The 25,999-nt window shown below is 42.9% G+C and overlaps 1 protein-coding gene across 1 annotated transcript; it reads left to right on the forward strand.

The window, feature by feature from the left end:
• Positions 1-1,521: 1,521 nt before the first annotated feature.
• On the forward strand, positions 1,522-25,840 carry ranbp9 (RAN binding protein 9). The gene is made up of 14 exons (XM_071362599.1): positions 1,522-2,074; positions 7,520-7,631; positions 8,132-8,184; positions 9,735-9,902; positions 10,434-10,456; positions 18,732-18,916; positions 19,174-19,286; positions 19,601-19,709; positions 20,000-20,154; positions 21,538-21,694; positions 22,278-22,399; positions 22,757-22,908; positions 24,035-24,146; positions 24,755-25,840. Exons 1-14 carry the CDS (start codon positions 1,858-1,860, stop codon positions 24,883-24,885), a joined length of 1,809 nt encoding a protein of 602 aa, XP_071218700.1. The 5' UTR covers positions 1,522-1,857; the 3' UTR covers positions 24,886-25,840.
• Positions 25,841-25,999: the final 159 nt, after the last annotated feature.

Raw genomic sequence — 25,999 nt, forward strand, 5'->3', positions numbered from 1 at the left:
TCTCCTGACCCCTCCTGTCTCAGCCTCCAGTATTTATGCTGCAGTAGTTTATGTGTCGTGGGGCTAGGGTCAGTCTGTTATATTTGGAGTATTTCTCCTGTCTTATCCGGTGTCCTGTGTGAATTTAAGTATGCTCTCTCTAATTCTCTCTCTTTCTTTCTATCTTTCTTTCTTTCTTTCTCTCTCTCGGAGGACCTGAGCCCTAGGACCATGCCTCAGGACTACCTGGCATGATGACTCCTTGCTGTCCCCAGTCCACCTGGCCGTGCTGCTGCTCCAGTTTCAACTGTTCTTCCTGCGGCTATGGAACCCTGACCTGTTCACCGGATGTGCTACCTGTCCCAGACCTGCTGTTTTCAACTCTCTAGAGACAGCAGAAGTGGTAGAAATACTCTCAAAGATCGGCTATGAAAAGCCAACTGACATTTACTCCTGAGGTGCTGACCTGTTGCACCCTAGACCACTAATGTGATTATTATTATTTGACCATGCTGGTCATTTATGAACATTTGAACATCTTGGCCATGTTCTGTTATAATCTCCACCCGGCACAGCCAGAAGAGGACTGGCCACCCATCATAGCCTGGTTCCTTTCTAGGTTTCTTCCTAGGTTTTGGCCTTTCTAGGGAGTTTTTCCTAGCCACCGTGCTTCTACACCTGCATTGCTTGCTGTTTGGGGTTTTAGGCTGGGTTTCTGTACAGTACTTTGATATATCAGCTGATGTAAGAAGGGCTATATAAATACATTTGATTTGAGTGGGGGGGGGGGGGGGTCGTGTGGACCACCTCCCGTCCATCCTCATGTACGTCGTGTACCACCTCTAAAATAATGGGGTCATGACGCCCCTGCATCCAGGTTTCATTTAGTCAGACTCAGGACAGACTACATTAAGCCACAGTTAATACTAGCTTCAAACATATTCATTGTAAACAAACTGTAAACGAGCTGCAAATTGTGAAAGTATCTCTGTTGTGTAGGAAGAGTTGGCCTAATCATCCTGGGGGATGACAGCATTTGAAAAAATGTAGTAGGTGAGCTAGGTTCAACTTGGATTTGCATTATTAGGTGACTATTATATAGATTTTTATTTCATTTGTGTGACCACAGTGTTAATAGTAAATAAAATGTACGAATGATGTTCGTTCGATTCTTTATTCATTTATATAACTTTTTCATTTTCCACAGTGATGGAAATGTAGGACTAGACCTCAAATTACCCCACTTCCTACAGTCATTGCTGGCATTGCATTAGCTACCCTATTTGATGAAGAAATTACAATTGAACTACTTCACCATTTTCCAAGAGAAAACTACTTCATTTAGAGTTGGGGTTTCTGCAGACCAATTAGCCTAAAGATAATAAACTGTTGAACATTGTGAGGATAGAACCCCTGGTAGAACATTGAGGGATACATTGATGTTTGTTATGTGTCTGAGCATGTTCTTTCCAGTCCTTAAGGAAATGTGACTGGACCTCCTCTAAACCAATCAAATGTGTGGATTAGCACCGACAACAAACAAAAGATCGAGGTTAGCCATACTGTGTCGATGTCTACCAGCTCTAATCATATCTGCGAGATAAATCGTGTCGTATATTTTCAGTTTGTCCTAAAAACGCTTTAGCGAGATGGGTTTTCTTCGTTAAATTTGTCGTTGTATGTGTTTAGCGAATGTCAGATATTGAGCCATTTTTGCAATACGCGTATTTAGTTTGCTAGCTTGTTTTGTGGCTAGCATTAGCTAGCAGGGTTAGCTTTTAAAATACTTGACAGTTTGTGGAGGCGTTTGACTTAGTCACGTTATTTGAATCGGTGGCTGACACGTCTTTCTAACTTAAATAAACCCGTTTGTTCGCCATGTCTGGACAGTCATCGGGCTGTGGGTTTCTTATGTCGGTTGTTGTTCACGGAGACTCGGCTCTGAACGAGCAGGAAAATGAGCTCAACCAGCAACTCAGACGGCTCTATCCAGCGGTAAACGAACTTGAAACCCCGCTTCCTCGATCCTGGAGCCCGAAGGACAAGTTCAGTTACATTGGCCTCTCTCAGAACAATCTTCGAGTGCACTATAAAGGTAACTATCTATGACGCGTGAATTAAATTAAATATGAGTGCTAACGTTAGCTAGCGTCATCCGCTTACTTTGCTAAGGTTACATGTCAGTGGCTAACTAGCCGTACTCTTAGCTAGCCAACGTTCGCAGTTAATCTTAGCAGTTATCGTTCTCAAAACGAATTGACAGCACTAGTTGGCTAAAAACAGTCAAGCTAATGTTAACTAAGTTAGGTTGGTAATGATCAACAACAATACGCTATCTTGTAAACCAGCTGGCGAAATCCCCAGCCAAAACAAGAACGTTAAGTAGCAACGTTACGCCAGCGAGCTTTCCAGTTGGACGAACTGCAGTCCTAGCTAACTGTTTGTCAAAACTAGCAAAAGTTGATTTAAAAATATATATTTTTTAAACATAATTGACATGTCAGTTGTACCTTGCTACCTAACTGGCTAGCTTATTTGTTTTTCAGCTGTTTAGCATAGATGGACTCGACCAGGTCCGTAAATAAACATGTCACAACCGCTGATTTGTAATTTTTATTTTATTTAACATTCATTTAATTAGGCAAGTCAGTTAAGAACTAGTTCTTATTTTACAATGGCGGCCTACCCCGGCCAAAACCTCCCGTAACCCTAGCTGATTAGGCTAACTGATTTATAATACCAGGGCCCACTGCTAGCTTGTTTTTTTATTTTATTTATCAAGGGCCCAGGGTTCACAAATTAATTAATCTACTACTTAACCTACTAGTTAAATTGGCACATAAATCAGCAAGCTAGCTTTGTCAAGCTGACAAAACAAAAAACGACACCTAAAAGCAAAGCCCTTATCCTGTGTAGGCTGTCGTCTAGCTATAGGCCTATAGTTAGCTAGCCTAGATGTGCTTCTTCAGCATTACCCATTTCGGATCTGTATGCCCTATATTAGGTACTATATTCAATCGGTTGCTATGTCATGGTGGATTTTTAGGAAGTAGCAACTGTAAGTCAATGGCTGGAGTGAAAATCAAGACTCTTGCTTTGTACCTCAACCAACTAAAGGTATCTGAAGTGTATTTTTCCCCGTGTTTGATGTAGGCCTACTACATCAAGGTGTAACAGTGTATTTCCTTTCTGGGTGTGTAGGCCATGCATTTTACCCTTTAAACAATCTCTTCATAGTATGTGATGTGTCTAGAGAACATCGTGGCTTTACACATCCTCTTGTGTTTATACATACCACTGAGGTTATAATAAGAACTAGACAATGCCTGACCTTTTGTTTTCAAAGTAATCTATTCGCGTTTGCATATGCCGATTCATGGACCGTTTTTATATCCGGTTTACACAGCCTAACTTGACATGCGCACTTGAACTCGGTGCGCACAGGGGAGCAGCCACGATCCAAAAACATTGGCAGATATTGGATGAATATAAAATGATAAAGCTGCGATATGTTTTTTTGCGGTCACCTGACTAAATTCACATAGGAATGACTTATAGATCTGTCATTCTCATTGAAAGCATGGCTAAAAAGCCGTATCTCTGTTCTGTGCTCTATTTATATGCTTCACATTAAGTTTAATTTTTGCTTCTTTCTGTTTTGTGCAACAGCTTCAAACAGCTGAAAATACAATATTTTTGGTTATGGAAAATATATTTCAGTGGTTTAGATGGTACAATGATTCTCTACACTAGCTTGTTTTGTCACAAACTGAAATTAGGCTAATTATTAGAATTTAACAACCAGGAAATGGCTGGGGGGAAATAAGCCTCTGTGACAATTTGAATAATTCAATGAATGTTTTGTGCACCAAGGTGATGACTGTCCTTATTAGGAATGTTCAAATCGGACTTCTATGGAAATTGTCTTTCTGGGCAAGTACTGACGCAAAACTGTAGGAGCAGTCAACTGGAACCCTGGCTCCTTGATGCATCAGGCAGGCATAGCGCAAACTTTAAACGAACACACTTGGATGACAACGGGTCACTTGAGACTGACACTTTAGGGCATGTCATTATGTTCACAGGGATGGGTGGGCCAAAGATTATAGATATACTGACAAGATGCATGTCTCTTCGCCCAAACAATGGGAGTCGTTGACCACAAAGCGGCATGGCGGGTTGTCTAGCTCCCGCCTATCCTTTCTTTGTGTTGGTGGATACATCTCATTATTGAAATACTTTTTTTATTATTCGATGAGGGTTGTTGATTTCAACCACCTGTATTCAATGGCGAGGGATGCTATACTACTAGCCTCATGCCATGAATAGTCATCTCAAGACAACTCCGATAAAGTTTTCTCAGTGTTGCCGGGATGTCACGTGTCCTACTTAGTAGTACACTAGTAACCACTTAAGCAATATGAAACTTCTATTAGATCAAATAAACCTCATGTAGGAAATAAGCCATACATTCTTTGTTGTTGGCCAAATTCAACACTCATTGGCCTCCATACAAAACACCACCTGCAGGAGGGAGAGATTTTCGCAGAGTTGGCCCTCTTCCTCTCTGGTGAAGTTAGCCACAATAGTGGAATTTGCGGTATGCCTTCAAATGTAAATTCCCCCATTGAAACTGATGGATACATAGTGTTTAGCATCATCTAGTCCAAGTAAGGTTTGCATGTTATATAAATTCAACAAAAGACAATGTAGTTAATTTGACATCTGAAATCGTACTGTGGATGTATTAGACTTCAGAATTACATTACGGGCATACCTGTAGACTATGCACTATATAGCCTTACCTATGGATCATGCAGGGCTTGACATGGGCTGCTGGCCCAGGTAGGTTTTGGAAACCATCTGGGCAAGTCAATCATCCATAATGCTATTTTCAATCTAGGCTATATGATTGATGAGAAAAGTCTGTTCCCAAAGCTGTTAGGTTATGTACAATGTTACCTCTAAGCTGTGCACGTGCGCAAAGCTCCACTGGGACTTCCACGCAGAAGAAATATCAGCCCACGCAGAGAAGCAAGAGATTGAACTTCATTCAACTTTCTACATCCCTCCCCCGTTAACACTATCAACGTTTCCCTTAACTGTGGCAATTGTGGTCGAGTCAACATAATATTAGCCACTTTCAATGCAACAAAACAAACTATGCGAGAGATTTTGGAGTAGCCAGAACGCATCGGCGTTGGATTCTATTGCATTGACAGGCACCACTCGGGGCCCGTGCGCCATAACCAATCGGTGCTGCAGTAGGCCAATATGCAAATAGACCATTGCCATATATGGATCTGTACAATTTTTTTTTTGTCTGAAAGGGCCAGTTGAATTTTGCATAAGCTAAGTAGCCAATAGGCAGAGGGTAGCATACATGGTCTGATTCTCTGTAATAATGATAATGGAATAATTGTGTTTTTATAAAGTGTCTTTTTGCATCAAACAACACATTTTCAGTCACCTTGTCTGAAGGACAAGTGGATAAACAGGTTAATGTCAATCACTTTTCAAAACTGATCGTCAGGAACTTCATGGGTTTCCATGGCCGAGCAGCCGCACACAAGCCTAAGAACACCATGCTAAGCGTCGGCTGGTGTGGTGTAAAGCTCTCCGCCATTGGAGTCTGGTGCAATGGCATTGCTTTCTCTGGAGTGATTAATCACACTTCATCTGGCAGTCTGACAGACTAATCTGAGTTTGGTGAATGCCAAGAGAACGCTTCCTGACCCAATGCATAGTGCAAACTAAAGTTTAGTGGAGGAGGAATTCTGGGGTTGTTTTTATGGTTTGTTAAGTGAAATCTTATTGCTCCAGCATACAATGATGTTCTGTGCTTTCAACTTTGTGGCAACAGTTTGGGGAAGGACCTTTCCTGTTTCAGCATGACAATGCCCACATGCACAAAGCGAGGTCCATACAGAAATGATTTGTCGATCAGTGTGGAAGAACTTGACTGGCCTGCACAGAGGTCTGACCTCAACCCCATCGAACACCTTTGGGATGAATTGGAGCAACGACTGCGAGCCAGGCCTAATTGCCCAACATCAGTGCCCGACCTCACTAACGCTCTTGTGGCTGAATGGAAGCAAGTCCCCGCAGCAATGTTCCAACATCTAGTGGAAAACATTCCCAGAAGAGTGGAGGCGGTTATAGCAGCAAAGGGGGACCAACCCAATATTAATGTTCATGATTTTGGAATGAGATGTTCGATAAGCAGGTGTCCACACACTACATGACCAAAAGTATATCTACCGCTAAATGCTAAGTTAACAATGGATATTTAAACCAGAAATCTACTTTTTGGTCCGCAATCTTTCCAAAGCGTAATTTGGTCATCTTGCGCTGTTTTGAATGAACAATTCTAACGGCTTTCCCAAAACAACCTTCCCAAATGAATGTTGTTGAAATCGAAGTAGGTCGAGCTGGCAGAATGTTCTGATGAGTTGCACAGTATCAATCGGGTGGGTGTTAATAAAAACTCTGCTGTCACATGTAGGAAAGATGTATAAATAATAATATTCTCCCACACCTCATTAGTGGTCAACTAATGTGGGCTAACCATTGTTGTGGATTAGAATTCCCCCTCCCCCCACGCAATAAAAAATAGTGGTTTTGAATGAACTGAATTTTTTTTAGCTACTACTTGAACATCTCGTTCTATTTGTATTTTTTTCCTGTGAGCTCAATGCGCACATCATGCAATTTCTCTACAGGAATTAGATCGAACCTTAACTGTGTGACGGAGGGAGTTGTAGTTCACAACAGGCCAAATAGTCGACATACAGTAGTTTAGTGCAGAAGAAATGGTTATGAACTACAATGACCGTAATCCATTGCGCGCCTACTTGTCTGATTTTGTTTCTTTCACACCTGCTTTGTTAGGCAGACGAAGGAAGCCAGAATGCCCAATTGAGAGGGATAGAGCAGTTGCTTCAAGGTATCTACCTGAAATGCACGATCTAAGTGATTTTGATAGTTGGTATTCAGCATTCATGAAAGACATTTTGTTAGGGCATAGGCAACAGTTCTATAGATGACTTGGAATTAAATAATAATAATAATAATAATAAAAAAACAAATGTAAATATTTTATTAAAGTCATGTGAATAAATGATGGTTAAGTGATAAGCATTCACTACCATCATGGGACTCTTTATTAATTGTTCCGTTACAGCATTCAACCCGCATCGTGCAATTAATGTTGAAAAAATTATTCCAAAGGGATTTAAAAAATATATAATCGACCTCAAAAGGAACTAATCGCTCAGCGCTAGGGGGAAAAAGCATTTTTTCCCCCTGTTCACCTAATGCTGAATTCCAATTTCTCCGCGTTCTAGTAGATCTGATAGGTTTAAGCAATATGTTAGTTGTAATTGCTGCCGTCTGATTGGCCAGAGGGAATTTCTGCCATACTACTTACGCCTATCCAATGGTTTCAGATCTAAAGCGGTGCCTACGGGTAAGAGCTAGGGGTTGAATTGATTACAGGGTGTCTTGTTTCATTCATGCCATCGCTTCCATCCACCCACAGGTCATGGAAAGACCCCTAAAGATGCGGCATCCGTACGAGCCACTCATCCCATCCCAGCTGCCTGCGGGGTCTACTACTTTGAGGTGAAAATCATCAGTAAAGGCCGAGATGGGTAAGATTGATGCACAGAATTGGGCTCTACCCACGCAAACCCCTTTTGACTTCACTAATCATAGTCTACAGTTAATATTTTGTTCAATCGAGGACGTCTCATCAGTTCCCTGTAATGGTTAACGATTCTGAGATTAGACCCCCCCCCCCCCCCCCAACTAATCGGCCTATCAACTCTTTCCTAGGGTGTATTCACTAGGAACCAAACGGAACAAAAACAGGGAGGGAGTAAATTGAATTTGCCTAAAACACACTTTTTCATTTGCAATTCAACTTTTGCTATGGTGTGCACTAATGAACACACCCCTGATTTCCATTGCTTATCACGTCTCTGGACAGTTAGGAATTGACCTTTGCATGAGGGTGTCATCATGTTGGTGTGATTCATGAAATTCCCTTGAGGCAGTTTAGATATCCGTAGCCAGCGGAACCAATACCTTATAACTGTTAACATGCCTGGATCATCACACATTTTGACCCTGCTATCTTTCTGTTTATCAGGTACATGGGTATCGGTCTCTCGGCTCAAGGTGTCAACATGAACAGACTCCCTGGTAAGGCGACTATGTTGAAAGCTATAGCTTCTGTGTCAAGGTTGACTCTGCCTTGGTCTTCGGGTGTGTTGGAAGACGGTTTGGTTTGTGAATTGTCCCTGTCTGCGATGGGGCGTTATGTGAATTCGTTTTTGTGTGTGTGTGTATTGTCTGGAAGACGTGCTGGTGATGAACATACTCTTGTGTGTGTTTCAGTGGATTGTCTATTTTCTTTGAGTATGTATTGTCTGAAAGTCGTGTGGGTGTGGCCTTAGAAGCCAGACAGGCTGCTTATTATCTGGCCTGACATGACACCATTGGGACAGGGTCACATGTTGGAGGGGGGGGGTTGTTTATCTGGCAGTGCAGGGTGTCTCTCTCTGACACTGGCCTGCAGCCCAAATGGTAGACTATTTCCTATATAGTGCCCCACATGCTCTGGTCAAAACTTGTGCACTATATAGGGTGCAATTTGAGATGCATCCTGTAACACTTCAGGACACAGGGCGGGCCCAGCAAAGGGCCACGGCATAGCAATGCAGCGCAGTCGTATAAAACAGCAGACAGCCATGATCTGGCACTGCTAAGTAATCACTAATGGCTAGTTGCTAACTTGCTAAAAAAACAAAACTGTTACCCACATAAGTGTCAAATGTAATGTGGCTAATTCTTAGGAAACCTAATACATGTATGAGTTTTCAAATGAGAACATTATTAAATTATTTTGACATTTATAGCAGAAGACCTAATTAGCGTAACACTCCAATACACATGTTAGGTCATAGCTTTTAAAAACCTATACTGAAATAAATGTGAGCTTCTAATCTAACCAGTGCCATGGCAGATCGATAGGCCTATATTTTACCCAGGTGTAAAACGGATACTCCTTATCGTCTGCTGTGAGCCTTTTTAATCTGAACATTTAGTTTAAGATGCATTGGTGAAGTGTTGCTTCTAGTGTGTGATGGTTAGTGCAAACACATTTCCTCTTTGGGGTTTAATAAAGTACTATCTTATAGAGAAGAGGTACTTGTACTGAAAATATATAAACGCAACAATTTCTAAGATTTTACTGAGTTACTGTTCATATAAGAATCAGTCAGTTTAAAAAATAAAATAAAAATTAATTAGGCCCTAATCTATGGATTTGACATGACTGGGCATGGGTGGGCCTTTAGTGCATAGGCCCATCCAATTAGAATATGTTTTTTGCCACAAAAGAGCTTTAATACAGACAGAAATACTCCTCAGCAACCCCCCCCCCCCCCCTGCGTGGTTACATGTGGTTGTGAGGCCAGTTGGACGTACTGCCAAATTCTCTAAAACGATGTTGGAGGCGTTGTGTTTTGACAAAAATGCAAATTTTTAAAGTGGTGTTTTATTGTTCCCAGCACAGGTGAGGAATATGCTTTTTGTGCATATGGAACATTTGGGTATTTTTTTATTTTTTTTCTCAGCTCATGAAACATGGGACCAACACTTTCTATGTTGTGCTTACATTTTTGTTCAGTTTATATTGTAAGTCGAGGCGTCTTTCAGAGTGACGACAATGTCTGTGCGGTTTTTCTCAGGTTGGGACAAACACTCGTATGGTTACCACGGAGATGACGGCCACTCATTCTGCTCCTCCGGCACGGGGCAGCCCTACGGCCCCACGTTCACTACAGGCGACGTGATTGGCTGCTGCGTCAACCTCATCAACAACACCTGTTTCTACACAAAGAATGGCCACAGCTTAGGTATGGAACACACCTGCTCTAGAACATAAAAATTAATTGAATTAATGTAATAATTCATTATGTAACTCAAGCCGTGTCATTCAGTTGAACTTTTTGTGGAGTTATTGGGGGGGGTTCCCTAAATTGGACAACGGTCTCTTAGGCTAGTTCTGGAGTTTGGAACCGGAAAACGAAAATGTACACACTCTGAGCTAACACATAATGCCTGCCCCACCTTTTAATTTTTATTAACAATTATTTATTTACAACATATCAAACAACACGCCACATGTAAACACATGACACACAATATTGTTCTGTCTCATCCTGGTCTGAATAATTTGACTCGTAAAGGCACATTTCTATACTTTTCTTAGCATATCACATTTCATCCCACCCTTTAATGTATTTTAGAGGCAACATTTTGTCCAATTGAACATCCATGGTTTGAATTGATATGCTGCATCATGCATTCCTGTACCCAACATAGGATATTCAGTCAGAGATGAAGAAATGTATGTTCATGTTTTTATCTTCTCTCCTGTACTCTAGGAATAGCCTTTACCGATCTACCGGTAAGTATTATCCCACCGGCCATTTTGTCTTTAAAAGCTACATTCTGGGATTTGAAAAAAAAACTAAACGACACCCCTGCCACTTGTTTTGGTCCATAGCTGAGCTGAGGGATGGGGTTAGGGCAATGTAATCCCCCTCGTTCATTGATCACACTCCCGCTGCATGGACTAACATTTCACGATATCCAAGAGATGGTATCACATTTTATTAACCTGTCTAGGCCACGGGTGCCGCTAGCGGCACTCCTCCCACATTCCACTGAAAAGGCAGAGCGGCAAATTCAAAAAAAAACATTTTTTAAAAATATTTAACTTTCACACATTAACAAGTCCAATACAGCATATGAAAGGTACACATCTTGTGAATCAAGCCAACATGTCCGATTTTTAAAATGTTTTACAGGGAAGACAAAATATGTAAATCTATTACACCACTTTTCTACCTCCATCAGTGTTTTACTCCATCACCAGCTATCACTAATTCGACCAAATAAAGATATATATAGCCACTAACCAAGAAACAACTTCATAAGATGACAGTCTGATAACATATTTATTGTATAGCATATGTTTTTTTTGAAAAATGTGCATATTTATGGTATAAATCATAAATTACATTTCAGCTACAATCAGAAATTGCACCGAAAGCAGCCATAACATTTACAGACACCAACGTCAAATAACTAATTACTCATCATAAAACATATCTGAGAAATACATACTGTGCAGCAATTGAAAGACAGGATTCTTGTGATTCCAGACAATATTTCAGATTTATTAAATGTTTTATAGCGAAAACAAAATGTAGCGCTAAATTAGCATAGCCACGCCAGCCAGAACCAGCTGGGCGCCCACGACCAGTTCACATGCACGACCGATATATGAAATAGCATTATAAATTGGATCTTACTTTTGCTGAAATTTCATCAGAATGTTGATCAAGATGTCCTTAGTCCAGATGAGTCGTTCATTCCATTCAGAATGGTACCTTTCCCACTTCATTTAGCATGGGTACTAGTCGCGTGGCACGGATCTCTCCAAGTAAACAAAGTCACACGACGGAACACGGCAAAACTCCCGAAAAAATTCAAATCTGATTAAACTATATTGAAAAAACATACATTACGATGATATGGTCTCATTTATCAAATCAAATCCGAGCCGGAGATAGTTGACATCCGAAACGGCAGCAAAACAAAACACAATCTCTCTTCAAAGTCGCGCACTTCAGACTTCCGGAAATGGACGGTCACGTCAAAGAAATAGGTCTTATTTCACGTCAGAACAAGATAAACACAAAATTTCTCCTCTGACGTCCTCTTGACACCCAGAGGAAGGCGTATGAGGTGTGTTTCGGGTCATAGGTGGCATGACCATGTATAGGCAGAGCGTTGAAGCGAGCATAGATCTTGCATTCTACTTCCTGCTCAGGGAAAGTGCTGCCAAATGACTTGTGTTCCAAGTCAGTTTCCACTCAGAAACTAGAGGTTGTTTTCTATCCAATGGTACTAAAAATATGCATATTGTACTAGCAAGAATTGAGTACGAGGCCGTTTAAAAATCATACGATTTTCACCAAAAGTGAAAATATCACCCCTTGTCCCCAACAGGTTAACCGACAATACAGTTTTAAGAAAAATACCTACAAAAACAAGTAATTAAAGGGCAGCAGTTAAACGACAATAGCGAGGCTATATGCAGGGGGTACCGATTAGTCGAGGTAATTGAAGTAATACATGCAATTTACCGTTCAAACGTTTGGGTTCACTTAGAAATGTCCTTGTTTTTGAAAGACAAGCACTTTTTAAATAAAAAACATCAAATTGATCAGGAATACAGTGTAGACAATGTTGTAAATTACTATTGTAGCTGGAAACGTCTTTGTAGATATTCAATAATAAATGTTTAAAGAGGCCCATTATCAGCAACCATCACTCCTGTGTTCCAATGGCACGTTGTTTATAATTTTAAAAGGTTTATAATTTTAGAAGGCTAATTGATCATTAGAAAACCCTTTTGCAATTATGTTAGCACAGCTGACAACTGTTGTGCTGATTTTAAAGACACAATAAAACTGACCTTCTTTAGACTAGTTGAGTATCTGGAGCATCAGCATTTGTGGGTTCGATTTACAGGCTCAAAATGGCCAGAAACAAAGACCTTTCTTCTGAAACCCGTCAGTCTATTCTTGTTCTGAGAAATGAATGCTATTCCATGCGAGAAATTGCCAAGAAACTGAAGATCTGGTACAAAGCTGTGTACTCCCTTCACAGAACAGCGCAAACTGGCTCTAACCAGAATACAAAGAGGAGTGGAAGGCCCCGGTGCACCTCTTTCTATTCTGGTTAGAGCCCGTTTGGGCTGTTCTGTGAAGGGAGTAGTACCCAGCGTTGTACCAGGTCTTCAGTGTGCTTTTCTTTCAAAAACCAGGACATTTCTAAGTGAACCCAAACGTTTGAATGTACATGTGGGTAGAAATATTAAAGTGACTTATGCATAGATAATAACAGTATCAGCAGTGTAAAAGAGGGGGGGAATGCAAGTAGTCTGGTAGCCATTTGATGTTCACTAGTCTTATGGCTTGGGGGTAGAAGTTGTTTAGAAGCCTCTTGGACCTAGACTTGGTGCTCTGGTACCGCTTGCCGTGCGAACAGTGTATTTTTATTTATTTATTTTATTTAACCTTTATTTAACCAGGTAGGCAAATTGAGAACACGTTCTCATTTACAATTGCGACCTGGCCAAGATAAAGCAAAGCAGTTCGACACATACAACAACACATAGTTACACATGGAGTAAAACAAACATATAGTCAATGATACAGTGAAATAAAATAAGTCTATATACAATGTGAGCAAGTGAGGTGAGATAAGGGAGGTGAAGGCAAACAAATATATGTATAAATAAATAAAAATATAAAAAGGCCATGGTGGCGAAGTAAATACAACACAGCAAGTAAAATAAAAACTAAAAACACTGGAATGGTTGGTTTGCAGTGGAAGAAAGCGCAAAGTAGAGACAGAAATAATGGGGTGCAAAGGAGCAAAATAAATAAATAAATACAGTAGGTAAAGAGGTAGTTGTTTGGGCTAAATTATAGATGGGCTATGTACAGGTGCAGTAATCTATGAGCTGCTCTGACAGCTGGTGCTTAAAGCTAGTGAGGGAGATAAGTGTTTCCAGTTTCAGAGATTTTTGTAGTTCGTTCCAGTCATTGGCAGCAGAGAACTGGAAGGAGAGGCGGCCAAAGGAAGAATTGGTTTTGGGGGTGACCAGAGAGATAAACCTGCTGGAGCGCGTGCTACAGGTAGGTGTTGCTATGGTGACCAGCGAGCTGAGATAAGCGGGGACTTTACCTAGCAGGGTCTTGTAGATGACCTGGAACCAGTGGGTTTGGCGACGAGTATGAAGCGAGGGCCAGCCAACGAGAGTGTACAGGTCGCAGTGGTGGGTAGTATATGGGGCTTTGGTGACAAAACGGATGGCACTGTGATAGACTGCATCCAATTTATTGAGTAGGGTTTTGGAGGCTATTTTGTAAATGACATCATCGAAGTCGAGGATTGGTAGGATGGTCAGTTTTACAAGGGTATGTTTGGCAGCATGAGTGAAGGATGCTTTGTTGCGGAATAGGAAGCCAATTCTAGATTTAACTTTGGATTGGAGATGTTTGATGTGAGTCGAAGGAGAGTTTACAGTCTAACCAGACACCTAGGTATTTGTAGTTGTCCACATATTCTAAGTCAGAGCCGTCCAGAGTAGTGATGTTGGACAGGCGGGCAGGTGCAGGCAGCGATCGGTTGAAGAGCATGCATTTAGTTTTACTTGTATTTAAGAGCAATTGGAGGCCACGGAAGGAGAGTTGTATGGCATTGAAGCTCGCCTGGAGGGTTGTTAACACAGTGTCAAAAGAAGGGCCAGAAGTATACAGAATAGTGTCGTCTGCGTAGAGGTGGATCAGAGAATCACCAGCAGCAAGAGCGACATCATTGATGTATACAGAGAAGAGAGTCGGTCCAAGAATTGAACCCTGTGGCACCCCCATGGAGACTGCCAGAGGCCCGGACAACAGACCCTCCGATTTGACACACTGAACTCGATCAGAGAAGTAGTTGGTGAACCAGGCGAGGCAATCATTAGAGAAACCAAGGCTGTCGAGTCTGCCGATGAGGATGTGGTGATTGACAGAGTCAAAAGCCTTGGCCAGGTCAATGAATACGGCTGCACAGTATTGTTTCCTATCGATGGCGGTTAAGATATCGTTTATGACCTTGAGCGTGGCTGAGGTGCACCCATGACCAGCTCTGAAACCAGATTGCATAGCGGAGAAGGTATGGTGGGATTCGAAATGGTCGGTAATCTGTTTGTTGACTTGGCTTTCGAAGACCTTAGAAAGGCAGGGTAGGATAGATATAGGTCTGTAGCTGTTAGGGTCAAGAGTGTCCCCCCCTTTGAAGAGGGGGATAACCGCAGCTGCTTTCCAATCTTTGGGAATCTCAGACGACACGAAAGAGAGGTTGAAAAGGCTAGTAATAGGGGTGGCAACAATTTCAGCAGATAGTTTTAGAAAGAAAGGGTCCAGATTATCTAGCCCGGCTGATTTGTAAGGGTCCAGATTTTGCAGCTCTTTTAGAACATCAGCTGACTGTATTTGGGAGAAAGAGAAATGGGGAAGGCTTGGGCGAGTAGCAGAGGGGAGGGCAGTGCTGTTGTCCGGGGTAGGGGTAGCCAGGTGGAAAGCATGGCCATCCGTAGAAAAATGCTTATTGAAATTCTCAATTATAGTGGATTTGTCGGTGGTGACAGTGTTTCCTATCTTCAGAGCAGTTGGAAGCTGGGAGGAGGTGTTCTTATTCTCCATGGACTTTACAGTGTCCCAGAACCTTTTTGAATTTGTGTTGCAGGAAGCAAATTTCTGCTTGAAAAAGCTAGCCTTGGCTTTTCTAACTGCCTGTGTATACTGGTTTCTAGCTTCCCTGAAAAGTTGCATATCACGGGGGCTGTTCGATGCTAATGCAGAACGCCATAGGATGTTTTTCTGTTGGTTAAGGGCAGTCAGGTCAGGAGAGAACCAAGGGCTATATCTGTTCCTGGTTCTAAATTTCTTGAATGGGGCATGCTTATTCAAGATGGTGAGGAAGGCATTTAAAAAAAATGTCCAGGCATCCTCTACTGACGGGATGAGATCAATATCCTTCCAGGATACCTCGGCCAGGTCGATTAGAAAGGCCTGCTCGCTGAAGTGTTTCAGGGAGCGTTTGACAGTGATGAGTGGAGGTCGTTTGACCGCTGACCCATTACGGATGCAGGCAATGAGGCAGTGATCGCTGAGATCTTGGTTGAAAACAGCAGAGGTGTATTTGGAGGGCAAGTTTGTTAGGATGATATCTATGAGGGTACCCGTGTTTACGGAATTGGGGTGGTACCTGGTAGGTTCATTGATAATTTGTGTGAGATTGAGGGCATCAAGCTTAGATTGTAGGGTGGCTGGGGTGTTAAGCATGTTAAAATTTAGGTCGCCTAGCAGCACGAGCTCTGAAGATAGATGGGGGGCAATCAGTTCGCATATAGTGTCCAGAGCACAGCTGGGGGCAGAGGGTGGTCTATAGCAGGCGGCAACGGTGAGAGACTTGTTTTTAGAGAGGTGGATTTTTAAAAGTAGAAGTTCAAATTGTTTGGGAACAGACCTGGATAGTAAAACAGAACTCTGCAGGCAATCTTTGCAATAGATTGCAACACCGCCCCCTTTGGCCGTATGACTAGGGTGGCTGGAGTCTTTGACCATTTTTAGGGCCTTCCTCTGACACTGCCTGGTATAGAGGTCCTGGATGGCAGGAAACATGGCCCCAGTGATGTAGTGGGCCATACGCACTATCCTCTATAGTGCCTTGCGGTCGGAGGCCGAGCAGTTGCCATACCAGGCAGTGATGCAACCAGTCAGGATGGTCTCGATGGTGCAGCTGTAGAACGTTTTTGAGGATCTGAGGACGCATGCCAAATCTTTTTAGTCTCCTGGGGGGGAAATAGTTATTTTTTTGTGCCCTCTTCACAGCTGTCTTGGTGTGTTTGGACCATGTTAGTTTGTTGATGTGGACACCAAGGAACTTGACGCTCTCAACCTGCTCCACTACAGCCCTGTCGATGAGAATGGGGGTGTGATCGGTTCTCCTTTTCCTGTAGTCCACAATCATCTCCTTAGTCTTGATCATGTTGAGGGAGAGGTTGTTGTCCTGGCACCACACGGCCAGGTCTCTGACCTCCCTATAGGCTGTCTCGTTGTTGTTGATCAGGCCTACCAGTTTGAACCCTATTTGAAGATGAACATTGTTTACAAACAACAAAGTAAACAATGGGTGGAGTAATAAAACGTGATAGTTTGGCTTATGATGGACAGTTGTTCTAATTTCATTTGGACTTTTATGCATTCAATTCTTAAAGAATCAATGGGTAAATGTCAATAATTTTAATTGAACATTGTACAGCTTCCCAAATCCCAGACTGTAGCTTTAATGTTAACAATGCATATTTTGAATGGTGTTTGCTGCCTGGAGGATCTGAAATATAAAACAAATATGTGAAGATTGAATAATTTATGCCATTTGAAAGTTCCCAAAAAATGTGTAATTTACATGTCTGCTTTTTTTCGCTGCACTGAGGTGGGGGGTGAGCGCTGGCTGCGCCGTCCCCCTACCAGCAGAATGACCACTTGTTTGAGGATAAAATACGACTGCTTTAGCCAAAACAATAATCCATTGAGCAGAAACTGTTGGCCACAAGCCAGCATTCATGTTTCTCTGGGCTCTACGGTGATGTGCGTCAACTCCACTGGAGCTGACCTTTCTCTGTTAGACCATGAAACGGGCTTTGAGAAATCCCTCCGCTGCTAACTCCAGGGTCATGTTCATTAGGCATGAAACGCGGCGGGAACTACCAGAGTATGCCGAATGAGAATGCAACCCAAGTCGTCATGGGATTGTTTTTATTTCTTGAATATGCCAATGTAAAACTCGCATTCCATAACTTCCACTTAATTTCCTGAACTGCTTTTTTTGTTGTTGTGACCAACCTTTTATTCAGTCGTCATTTTTCAGAGGGGGGTTACAGGTACAAAAACAATCAAATAAATGCATACATAACCCCCCCCCCTCTGCCAGAGGCAAATTTCATTGTAAAATGTTATACTGTCTGAACAAATTTAAAATGAATAAGTTGGTGGTTTGGATTATGGGATGTCAAGGTCATATTTTTCCATAATCTGTTCCAGTTAATAATGTGGGGGTTCATATTCAGTTAGTTAAGTGGACAATCATCGTTCTTTTTTTAATCGTTAATTTAAAAAGCTTGGCGGCAAATAGAAATTGTGAGCAATAGTAGCACCAAAGCGTTTTAAGGGTCATATCAGTGAAGACCACCTCTTCCAGGCCAATATGAGACACCATATTTGTCACTACTCAGCCATGGGGGAGAAGAATCATGTCTAAACCAGTTTAAAATTGTATTTCCAGGCACATTTTGTCCCATCTTAAAGTTTGGTACGGATAGTCCTATGTCTTTCCCCCTTTGTAAATGTTATCCGGGATCGTTTACCTTGCCATATACACTGAGTCTACAAAACATTAGGAACACCGTCCTAATATCGAGTTGCACCCCCCCCCCCCCCCCCCCCATGCAAGTAATGGTTGAGTCTTTCTTGATGGATGGCAAGTTCTGCTCTTTTTTAACGGTATATTGTCTTGACTTTGGAAAGAGCAATAGCTACCTGGTCTGAAGCGTTTGTTGAATGCTCAAACACAGCTGACGACGTAAAGTTCTTTTGACTCCAACTTTCCCAGCTAAACTAAGATACAGTGTGTATATATATATATATATCAGTCAGTTAGATGAGGATCCTGAACCATGTCGCTGTGGTTTTGTTTATCTGCTCCTTTATAAAATAACCCGTCCTGGAGTGTGTTCATTATTGCGCACTGTAGTGAAATGTTTTGCAACGGAGAACAAAAACGTTTCTTAAGCGGACAAATTCAGGTAGGTCCCTCCCAGTTTCGTTTGGTTCCTAGTGAATGCACACCTGGTATCAACTCGGCTCCTTGACCTATCTTGCTTGTGAAATTGTATTATATACACTCACTCACTCATTTGTGGTTGAGGCTATATGGAACTTTTCCCCTCGAGTGGTTTGATGAAAATAAGATCATATGTTTGAACCATGCATCCAACATTTTAAGAGCATTTGTTTGTGATTTAACAAATCATCGTAGTATATTTGTGCCCCCAGCCCAACCTGTACCCCACAGTGGGGCTGCAGACCCCTGGGGAAGTGGTGGATGCCAACTTTGGCCAGCACCCATTTGTGTTCGACATCGAGGACTACATGCGCGAGTGGCGGACTAAGATCCAGGCCCAGATCGACAGGTTCCCCATAGGGGACAGGGAGGGAGAGTGGCAGTCCATGATCCAGAAGTAAGTACCTTCCCTTGTAGCTGTACACACCAATGGAAACTACATTTCCCATCTGCCTTTGCAACTGGTTTGACTTGTATTATTGCCACCTTTTTTTAAATCTCAAATTTCCCAACTTGTTTTTAAGTGGTTATTTCTGAGTCTGAACCTCGTATTTCCAAATTCCCAACAGCATTTGAAGGCAGCATATCATTATTTGTAATCTGTATTTTCTCTCTCTGAGCTGTTCTGTTTCTCCCACCTCTTTGTCTCCACAGAATGGTGGCATCCTACCTGGTCCACCATAGTTACTGTGCCACAGCCGAAGCCTTTGCCAAATCCACAGACCAGGCTGTGCATGAGGAACTGGCCTCCATTAAAAACCGACAGAGTGAGTCATGCTTGTGTGAAAGATGTGTTTAGGGTGTGTCCTGTCATTGACTTGTGTATTTGCTTTGAGTATATTAGAATTATATGCTATATTCACAAAATGTAAAAGTACTTGATGGGTAGTTGGTATAGGTGGAGCCATTACAATATTTCTTAAGGACACGTCTGCCTAGGGGCCAAAATGGAATGGGCCTAGAATAAATTATTGTCCGTAACACTTTAAAATGTTGCCGCTCTCGTACCCTTGGAGACGAATGGGGAAATGCCATGTCACACTAAGTCTCCTCCCAATATGTAAATGGGATGTGCTTGCAGAGATCCAGAAGCTGGTGTTGTCAGGCAGAATGGGAGAGGCCATTGAGACCACCCAACAGCTGTACCCCAGCCTACTGGAGAGTAACCCCAACCTCTTATTTATGCTGAAGTGAGTAATGGCGAGGGATAGGCAATTTTGCCACATTTAGGAACTGTACCTTCTAAGGGGAAGCTCAGGATATTACAACTTGTTGTTAGATGGTTCCTCACCCTGGAAGTGGTTGTAAATTCCTGAACTTACCCTTTAATGGCAAGACTGTACATTGATGTGCAGCCTTGTCTGTTGGTATTTCTGTACTTAATTGATGCTGTATTTTTAATGTGGTGGTTGACGGTTGTATTGGATAGGCCTAATCTTTGTAACCCTCCCCCTGTCCACTTAATCCCACTGTCTCTCAGGGTGAGACAGTTCATCGAGATGGTGAATGGGACGGACAGCGAGGTGCGCTGCCTGGGAGGCCGTAGCCCCAAGTCCCAGGACAGCTACACGGGCTCGCCCCGCCCCTTCAGCAGCCCCAGACAGAAAGCAAGTGGCTCCCAGGCCTACCTCACAGGTATGATACACTGAACAATCTGTGGATTTCCCATGACAGGTATGCATTGGTTAGTCACAGATACCGTAAAAAAAAAAAATCTATCTGGTGTGATAACATTCACCTCATGCTGCGCGACATCTCCTTCACATAGTTGCTCAGGCTGTTGATTGTGGCCTGTGGAATGTTGTCCCACTCTTCAATGGCTGTGCGAAGTTGCTGGATATTGGTGGGAACTGGAACACGCTGTTGTACACTTCGATCCAGAGCATCCCAAACATGATCAATGGGTGACATGTCTGAGTATTCAGGCCATGGATGAGCTGGGACATCTTCAGCTTCTACGACTTGTGTACAGATCCTTGCGATATGGGGCCATGTATTATCATGAGGTGATGGAGGTGGATGAACAGCGCGACAATGCGCCTCTTCCCGGTATCTCTGCGTTCAAACTGCCATCGATAAAATTCTATGGTGTTCATTGTCCGTAGTGTTTATGCCTGCCCATACCATACCCCTCTGCCACCATGAGGCACTCGCCACAACGTTGACGTCAGCAAACCACTCTCCCACACGGTGCCATACGCTGTCGTCATCTGCCCAGTACAGTTGAAACTGGGATTCATCCATGAAGAGCACACTTCTCCAGCGTGCCAGTGGCCATCGAAGGTGAGCATTTACTCACTGAAGTCAGTTACGACGCCAAACTGCAGTCAGGTCAAGACCCTGGTGAGGACGAGCACGCAGATGAGCTTCAGAGGGTTTATGCAGAAATTCTTTGGTTGTGCAAGCCGAGTTTCATCAGCTGTCCGGGTGACTGGTCTCAGGCGATCCCACAGGTGAAGAAGCCGGATGTGGAGGTCCTGGGCTGGTGTGGTTGTGAGGCCGGTTGGACATACAGCCAAATTCTCTAAAACAACGTTGGAGGCAGTTTATGGGAGAGAAATTAACATGAAATTCTGGCTACAGCTCTGGTGGACATTCAGCTCATGAACCATGGGACGAACACTTTACATGTTGCATTTTATGTTTTTGTTCAGTTTATATTCACACCTAATTGTGTTCATTAGGCACTTAACAGGCTGAAACAGGAAGGTTATTTTTGAAATTGTCCCGTTTCATGTTTTGCTACAGTGTGCCGTTATAACTATGACCCTGGGGCGTGTTCAATAGGTACCAAACGGAAGAACACTAACAAACAGGGAGGGACTACCTGCACTTGTCCAAAAGGATTGCATTTCTTGTTTTGTTGCAAAACATTTCTAAACCTTATCCATGAACATGACCCAGTCCTGGATCAAATGAATTTAGTCAAATACTTAAGGTGCACTTTATTTAGCTTGCCATTCATCTTTTTGTGTCTTGTATGGTGTTTTTCATCTGACTGTCCTGGTTGCTTCCCAGGATTTGACGGTGGCTGTTGTAATGGGGTGATGTCCAGTAAGACCCACCCCTCCCCCCACAGTCACAAGCCCTGCCCCCCGGGCCCAGCCCTCCTTGCACCCGCTGCTGAGCTCAGCTCCCTCAATGGCAGCCACAGCCTGCAGCAGCCCAACGCCAGGTACTGAACATGCACAAGGCTATAATGTACTGAACATGAGCATAAGACTATGTACTGAACACCCTACTCAATACTAGGTAGCTTGTAAACGCCTCAACATGCATCCAACACTAGATAAAATAAACAACGGTAAACACCAACAGTCTTGCACAGCCTGCTTAACCTTTACCTGCAAAACAAGGTATTGACACAACGTATCACACAACCCAAAAAACGCAAGTTTAAGATTGACCTACATTGCAGTGGGACTGCGCAAAACTTAGAATTTACAAATCGGCTTGCATTCCTAATAACAAATTAGTTATCAAGATTATAAGTACTAGAACTCAAATGATACTCCAATGTTACGAGAATGGAAGAATCAAATGCTTCATTGAAATATAAATTATTTTTGGGGGGAGCTAAAGACAAACAACTGAAGTCTTATGGGGCAGAGACTTGGAAATGTGGATCTGAGGAAGTGTGATGTCAATGTGTGTTGAAATGTATGAATGTTAAGTTGTCTATTTGTCTGTCAAATAAAATAGAATTTCTAATCTTTAAAACGGATCCACTCAAACACACCTACTGTTCCCCCCCCCAGTACTGATGTGGACATGGAGGTTGACCACTTCACCAACGGAGTGACCGAGTCCTCCTCCAATGGCTTCTTCAATGGCACTTCCAAACACGGAGCCCAGACAGAGGACTGTGACGCAGACATGGGTGAGTGACAGTCCATGACATGCACATGATAGTTTTTAACATTTTGAAGCTATACATTGCTTACAAACGAATGTCAACAATGGAGTAATGCATCTTTTGGGGGTTACGATAAGACAGTTGTGCTAAACTCACAGGGCATAACTTATTATTCAAGATACCAATGGGTGTATATAGCCAAAATTTAAATGATCATTGCGTAGATTCCCAGATTGCACTTTTTTTATATTCTGATGTAATTTTTTACAAAAACAGAGGCTGTACAACTGACATGATTGCATCTTTCAAAGCAACCCTCTGAGTGGCTGAATGCGATGTCCTCGTGTGACGTGCACGATTTGATTGGTTCTGTGTCCACAGAGGTGGAGTCAGCCCAGTCCAAGAGGCAGCTGTGCGGGGGAAGCCAGGCAGCCATAGAGAGGATGATCCACTTTGGCCGGGAGCTCCAGAGCATGAGTGAGCACCTACGCCGAGAATGCGGCAAGAACTCGGTCAACAAGAAGATGCTCAAGGTACTCTATCAATTATGTTCAAATGACTTCAGATCAATGGCTCCAGGTACTCTCCATCAATTATGTTCAAATGACTTCAGATCAATGGCTCCAGGTACTCCATCAATTATGTTCAAACGACTTCAGATAAATGGCTCAATGTATTGCGTGTACGTCGCACCACATTGCGTCTAACATTGCAGCACTGCACATAGTCTACAACTACATCCAATATCTCAAAACAGTATTTCTCTAGCAGTACACTACCACACTGAACAATTTCAAAGATTTTACTAAATTATAGTTCCTATAAGGAAGTCAGTCAATTGGAATGAATTCATTAGGCCCTAATCGATGGATTTCACATGACTGGGCAGGGTGCAGCCATGGGTGGGCCTGGCTCTCCAGTGGGTAGGGATATGCCCACCCATGGCTGCATCCAAGGTTTTACAGCCAATCCGAATGAGTTTCTCCCCACAAAAGGGATTTTATTACAGACAGAAATACTCCCCCCACCCTCAGACAGGTGAAGGTGAAGAAGCCATATGTGGAGGTCCTGGGCTGGCGTGGGTACATGTCTAACCGGCCTCACACCACATGCAGCCACATTCTCAAACAACGTTGGAGGCAGTTTATGATAGAGAAATTAACATTTAAATTATCTGGTAACAGCTCTGGTGGACATTCCTGCAGTCAGCATGCCAATTGCACGCTCCCTCAACTTGAGACATCTGTGACAAAACTGCATATTTTAGTGACCTTTCATTGCACCTGTGTAATGATCATGCGGTTTAATTAGCTTCTTGATATGTCTGTCAGGTGGGTGGTTTAATTTAACAAATTTGAGCAAAATAAGCTTTTTGTGCATATGGACCTAATTTTTTATTTCATGAAACATAGGACCAGTACTTTACATGTTGCATTTACATTTTTGTTCAGTGTATGATCTGTTGTCAACTTTGAACTTAGTGTACAATTTGAGGTTACTGTACCATGACTCACTGTTTCCATCTCTCATTAACAGCTGTTTCTGCTACCCTGCCTCTACCCTGCGACGATTTTTACATTCTTCCAAATTCCTGTTCTTCTTGGCTGTCTTTTTCCTCTATTTGTATGTCCCTTATCACGTCCCATCTCCCTCCTGTAGGATGCATTCAGTCTGCTGGCCTACTCGGACCCGTGGACTAGCCCAGTGGGCTACCAGCTGGACTCTATCCAGAGGGAACCGGTGTGTTCCACACTCAACAGTGCAATTCTAGGTAGCTACACCACCTCTGGTTGTCACTGGTTGTCAGAGCCTCTCCTCAACCAATTCCTAGGCCAGCAGTCAAGTGTTGTACATCATTGGGGCATACACTCTTGGGTGGTTTCCCAGACACCGATTTAAAGACTAGTCTTGGACTAAGAAGCACTTTCGATGGAAAATCTATATTGAACATGCTTTTTAGTCTAGAACTTGGCTCAATCTCTGTCTGGGAAACTGGCCCTGTAAATTTAGCATTTTGATTAGAATAATGCTAATTCTGTATAGCTTTGCGTTGACCGGGGCGTTATCGTTTTCCTTTTGAAAATGCCAACGAATGAGGGAGCGGTTAATTACCAACGTGGTCATAAATGGAAAGTTATAATTTTTTGATTTGAGTCATGGTAAAGAAGTTAGTCATTTGGCGGTGTCCATAGCTACTGTTTTGTGTATGTGGAGGTGTTATGCGTTGCCTATGGGTGCCCCCCCCCCCCCCCCCAAGTTACTCATTCAGCTGTGTCCTTAGCTACCTTTTTAAAAAATTATTTTGTGAGTGTTATGCATTGCCTATGGGAGTGATATGTAGTCCTTACATGGCTGTTTTCTACCCACCCTCCCCCACAGAGACTCATAACCTGCCCAAGCAGCCCCCTCTGGCCCAGGCTGTGGGACAGGCCGCCCAGTGCCTGTCCATCATGGCACACTCTGGAAGTGGCTCCTGCGCCTTCGCTGCTGTGGACGATTACCTGCACTAGCCCCCCACACACAGGTCCCCCACCTTCACACAAACTCAATCTGGATCCCTCCACTCCCCGGGCTAGCCAAGGCTACTTTCAGATTCTCCAACCTCCTGAAGTGTTCACTCATGCATTGGATTGGTGCAAGAATGCCTGGAAGGAGTTTCCACCATATTCCTCACAGCAGTCCATTCCTTTGAAATCCATGAGGGGGAGTGTACGAGTGCACTCTTTGGGATAGGGTGGAGAATCGAGACGTCGCCCAAGTCTCACAGGAACCCTGATGCAGTCACACAAGTTTGCCCACGTAATTTTGGTTGATAGGGAGAAGGGGAAAATTGCAAAGACTAGCCAACTAGTAAATTCACCTCTGATCTGTGTGACTGTGGCAAACCATGCAGGATTTTCATATGCCCAAACTACTGTGCGAAGGTGGAGCACCCTGGTCTGAAGAACAAGGAATGGCTTTCCAGTGACCGCATAACACCAACCCAGTCAACATATGTTGACACTCCATTTGCCAACCCAAAACGTGGTCCGTTTAAACCCCTGACCAACTATACCAACCAGACAAGCCAGGCCCACAGAAGACGTGAATATTCCGACCCATTCTAGTGCATTTGCACCTGGGTTTGGAGTACGCTAGCCGATCCCACCTCGAGAAACCAACTCCTTGGTGGCGCGAAAGACACACCCAAACCCCATGGCATCAGTGACTGGTGACACATGTGGATTGAAGACTGAAGAAGCCAGTGAGAGAATCTAGTCTTAACTTTTGTCTTTAAAAAAATAATTAAAAAAATCTTGTTTATTTTGGGGAGGGTGGGTAGGCTCTGTTAACACTTCCTGGTTTACAAGGCATGGTGATTTATTATTCTAGCTAATTATATTCTTACTTGCATACACAGTATATTTGTTGCGCGCCGGCAAGAGTGAATTCCACCAAATAATAAAGGTCCCAATCCCACCACTCCTTACTAGTGACAAGTGTCAGCGTGTGTACATGTGAACATTTCTATGAGTAAAATATCAATAATGAAATATTTAGCTACCAAAAGAAAGGAAAAAAATATATATACCCTCAAATCTTCACACTGAGTGTTTAGAATCCTTTGTGGTGTTAGTCTCTGAA

The sequence above is a fragment of the Salvelinus alpinus genome, chromosome 23, assembly GCF_045679555.1.
Source record: "Salvelinus alpinus chromosome 23, SLU_Salpinus.1, whole genome shotgun sequence".
In the NCBI taxonomy this organism is placed as follows: domain Eukaryota; kingdom Metazoa; phylum Chordata; class Actinopteri; order Salmoniformes; family Salmonidae; genus Salvelinus; species Salvelinus alpinus.

What these genes read in the sequence shown, in the direction of transcription:
- ranbp9 (XM_071362599.1), top strand. Translation starts at nt 1,858, where the DNA reads ATGTCTGGACAGTCATCGGGCTGTGGGTTTCTTATGTCGGTTGTTGTT. An exon ending in CTCCATTAAAAACCGACAGA is followed by an intron (nt 19,287 to 19,600) that starts GTGAGTCATGCT and finishes ATGTGCTTGCAG; the next exon opens with AGATCCAGAAGCTGGTGTTG. An exon ending in ACTCAACAGTGCAATTCTAG is followed by an intron (nt 24,147 to 24,754) that starts GTAGCTACACCA and finishes CCTCCCCCACAG; the next exon opens with AGACTCATAACCTGCCCAAG.